Genomic DNA, 4,087 nt, shown 5'->3' with positions numbered 1-4,087 from the left:
GATGGATGTCACCGGTGTTGGGTTGACGATGACGATGAGTGGTGCGGGTGCAAGTGGATCAAAGGACCTATATTGGGAGCTCTCAGTCATATATGATCAATTGCATTCGATGTATCTGCCTATCTTAGCACCTTTGGTCAAAATTGTTCGGTTTGAATTGAGCGGCATAATCAATTTTGACACGCCCGCACACACCACACGTGACCAAAAACTAGTGAGAGCCAACACTAACATGTAGAGGCTGTGATCTTATCATGCTTCTTTGATGATCCTAACCTTTAAATATTGGATTTGAATATGAGCCACTAGTAAAAAACTTTTTGGTACTCAACATTCACATTCATTTACAATCACCCTTTCAATAAATGTTTCTTCTAATGACCCATCTAACATAAACAATTCAGATCATAGTCTAATATGCAATCTGGAGGTGGAAACCGGCCCTTTAAGTTGTAACTGTGAAAACATAAGATCATGCCAAAAGCTTCAGCGTTTCGTTGCACTTAGAAATTAAGGAGAAATTACATACTTAGCATACAAACTATTAAATTATCAAACTGTTGAATGTGTGACATTTTACATGTAAAACCTGAATCTAGAGAGGAGATACAATTAACTTGGAGGAGTTATTGTTGAGTTGTTGTTTTGGGCCATTGATGATATTCTCAATCTCAGCCGAGAAGATGTCCATGGCAGGCCTTGGCAGGCAAATTGGCACCATTATCCCAACCTCTCCTCTTGTGTTCTTCAATGGAACATAAAAGCTTGCCACCAATGGATCGGTCCCAACACCCCCCCTTGCTGGCCCCTTATACACTGCCTTTCCCCACCCGAAATCCACCTCCCCAACAAGGATATGAGTCAAGTCCGAGACGAGGAAAGAATGCGTTACAGTGAATAGGGGTCGGCCCTTGAGTACCATCATGTCCGCCACTGATCGCATGTACTCATCTGTCACGCTTGACTTGGCTTTCTTTACTAGCTCCACAGCATACCCTAAAGGATTCTTGCACAGCTTCCCTGCTGGTGATATTGCTGCTGGGAGTGCAATTGCATTCCCATAATAGCCAGGCGGCAACGGAGGGCGGTACTTGTTACGTGCATTTACAATATATAGGACCCTCACTTCAACGTCGGGATCCAAACCGATGGCTTTGGTGCGGCATCGCCACAGGCATGCGGTCAGCAGCTCCACTGTGGAGCAGGTGCGGAGGTGCGACGGCACTTGTTTCCGAAGGGCAGATATCTCATTGGGACCAAAGAAGAAGGATCGGTGGAGCACATCATCATGTGGGACGAATGCACCAATGGTCTCAGCCACTTGGTCGTACTCACGGTGCACACAAGTCACACGGGGTGGGCTGCGGGCGCTGAGGAGGTGGCGCTGCCACACCGGCAGTAAGGACGGGGCAGGTGCACCTCGTGCCATCTCACACACTGCATTGAGGAAGTGGTTCAGCCCAGTTGCATCACTGATGGCGTGGTTAATTCGTAGGGCGAAAATGAAGCCACCGCACAAGAGACGGGTTACCTGCGACACAGCCTCACCCAAATTAAAAACAGAATTTTATGAAAAGACCCTTATGTTTTTATAATAAAAATAAAAGTTATTTTTAATAAGTAAATAATATTAATTATTTAAACTTTTCATAAATAATATGTATACTCAATCGGTAAGAGAATAAATTTCTACAATTAGGGTGTCTATCCTGAACTATTATTAACCTTATTGTTGATTGAGAGTAACTGTGACATGGTTGTATACGTGAAACATATGTCATGTGTCATTCATGTAGCAACAATTTTAAACTATTTGGATGACAAATTTCTATCTAAAATGGTATAAAAATAACTTCCATGTGACAATTCTCACATCTTTTCATGAAAGTATGTTGTTTGATGTGAATGGGTGTGGATGTCTTGAATAGGCACATTGGTATTTTTACAAGAAGAACTCCACGACCATTCAATTGCCATAAATACTATAATATAGAAATTGAATTCTCTCAATTTTTTAGCTAAACCATCCATTATGCAGTATCCTCAAATCTAATCTCTTACTATGATTTTTTAGAACATTCTAAAGGCATATTACTTCTAAAATTAGAGATCTGTTAAACATTTAAATATATAAATTTTTGTGTTGAAATTTGGATTGAGAGTTGATTGTATCCTCAAGACCATATATAGAATTCCTTCATTTGCACCTGAGATATCAGAAAAATGATAGCAAATCTATCTTGAAAAATTAACTATTCAAATTGAGCCTTGAAGCCGATACACCTAACCGTCTCATTACCTTTTTCCTCTATCCTCTCTTATTCAACCAACAAGGACTAGTAAAAAACCCAACTCATATTGCACATGTATACAAGATCTGAGCCACTCATCACTACGTACACATCATCAACACGCCCTAGCCTGTCTATCCATATTCAAGTTACACGTGAGACGTTCACATGATACAGTAGCCCAGATCAGTACGTGTGCAGCGGAGATTTTGAGTGACTTGCCTCTGCACTCTTGTTAATATATTACGGACATCACCTTTACCTGAATGAGAAGCAAGGGGCAGTGTAGAACACGTTCAGAGCCAGGGACCTCAGTGAGGAGCTCCTCCATGCATGGGAACGGTGGGTGCAGTGCCCCACCAAACTGTTCGAGCATGACATCGGCATCGGCCTCGATGAACAAGACGCCCTCCCCCGTGCACTCTACCACAAGCTTCCGTCCAGTTCCTTCTTCCCTAAGCCTGCCTGCCAATGGGTAGTAGAAGACAAGCGCACTAGCCACTGCCTGTCTGATAACCTGAGCCGGGTCTCGAGCTCTCATGGACGGGTTGTAGCGGTAGAAATGAATAACTGGAATTTGAAAACGAAAACCTTGCTGGTCATCAATGTCGGAGAGGTATTTGAACTCATGGGGTGTGGGGTTGGAAGGAGCCACCAGAGTGGGCTTGTGCCTTTTCACTGAGAATAGTAGAGGTGGTGGTGAGGCCATTTTTGTGGTGTGTAATGTGTATGTTTTGTTGGCCAAGTTTAGTTTAGGTGTGTTGAATTGGGTAACATATAAACACTTGGGGATATGGCACGTGAGACGGACGCACGTGTAGAGAGGAGAGGAGAGAGATTGGTTGGAAATGGTGTGGCTAGAACGGGACCCACGGACGTGGCGTCCTCATCTCATTGTCTTTAGTATTTTGGACAACTTGATTTTGAGATATGGTTATCTTTATGGCCAACATCGTAAAATGAGATGCTGCCGCTAATTAATAAATGGAATGGAACTCATTTCACAACACGTGTATCACAATAACTCGAAACGAAGAGAAATTGTTGCGAACCACTTTTATAAAAAATTAGATATGACAAAAATACAGCTAGGTTGGACGACTTTAATTTTTAGCTTGTTTTAAATTTTCTTATTGACTAATTGTTGAGGCAAAAATGTCCATTTATTACTCAGTGCTATATATATATATATATATATATATATATATATATATATATATAGGTACATTTTTTAAAAAAGTTTTCAATAAGATACCTCATTAATTCCAGTAATTATCATTGGAATATCTTGGACTACATTCATCGAACCACTACTAATGTGAGCAAAGAGATGAATAGCTCAATTGGGCCATGATGCTTGCATGAAATCCATCCTAAGTACCTTAGTAGGCTTAAGAGCCCAAATCTCAGCTCCAACCGTGATTCAGGTGGGCCGCAAGATTAGAAACAATGAACGGAGCAACACTTACCCTCCCTATTATTTCCCTCAGGGTGGCCTACATGAATTATGCATGGGCCTGATTTTGAGCTCAGGGCTTAAATTTTGGTTTCACATCTAATTGCTTTGATTGGATTTTATATGGCCATCATTGTGGGCCATGTAAAAACTAAGAGTGAATGTCTCTCTTAGTTGTTTCCTTTGGTGTTGATTATTGAATCATAAGTTAGCTTAATTTTTGTCCCTATACCTAATGTGGGATTACATATTTAATAGTTGGAGTGGATTTCATATAAATATCACAGTGGGCTCATAAAAAATCAAGGGCTGAGTTAGCTGATATATTAAAAAGAAATTT

At 41.0% G+C, this 4,087-nt stretch overlaps 1 protein-coding gene across 1 annotated transcript; it reads right to left on the bottom strand.

Moving 5' to 3' along the window:
* Positions 1-444: 444 nt before the first annotated feature.
* On the bottom strand, positions 445-3,000 carry LOC131233414 (benzyl alcohol O-benzoyltransferase-like). Its single transcript, XM_058230114.1, has 2 exons — positions 2,554-3,000; positions 445-1,531 (listed from the first exon to the last, which is right to left on the bottom strand). Exons 1-2 carry the CDS (start codon positions 2,998-3,000, stop codon positions 596-598), a joined length of 1,383 nt encoding a protein of 460 aa, XP_058086097.1. The 3' UTR covers positions 445-595.
* Positions 3,001-4,087: the final 1,087 nt, after the last annotated feature.

Source organism: Magnolia sinica, chromosome 18 (genome assembly GCF_029962835.1).
Source record: "Magnolia sinica isolate HGM2019 chromosome 18, MsV1, whole genome shotgun sequence".
Classification (NCBI taxonomy): Eukaryota; Viridiplantae; Streptophyta; class Magnoliopsida; order Magnoliales; family Magnoliaceae; genus Magnolia; species Magnolia sinica.
This window is presented reverse-complemented; position numbering and strand designations above follow the sequence as displayed.

Bases quoted from the DNA above. Each gene is read 5' to 3' on its own strand.
- LOC131233414 (XM_058230114.1), bottom strand. From the start codon at position 3,000: ATGGCCTCACCACCACCTCTACTATTCTCAGTGAAAAGGCACAAGCCC. The intron at 1,532-2,553 runs GTAAAGGTGATG...GCTGTGTCGCAG, and splicing joins GCCCCTTGCTTCTCATTCAG to GTAACCCGTCTCTTGTGCGG.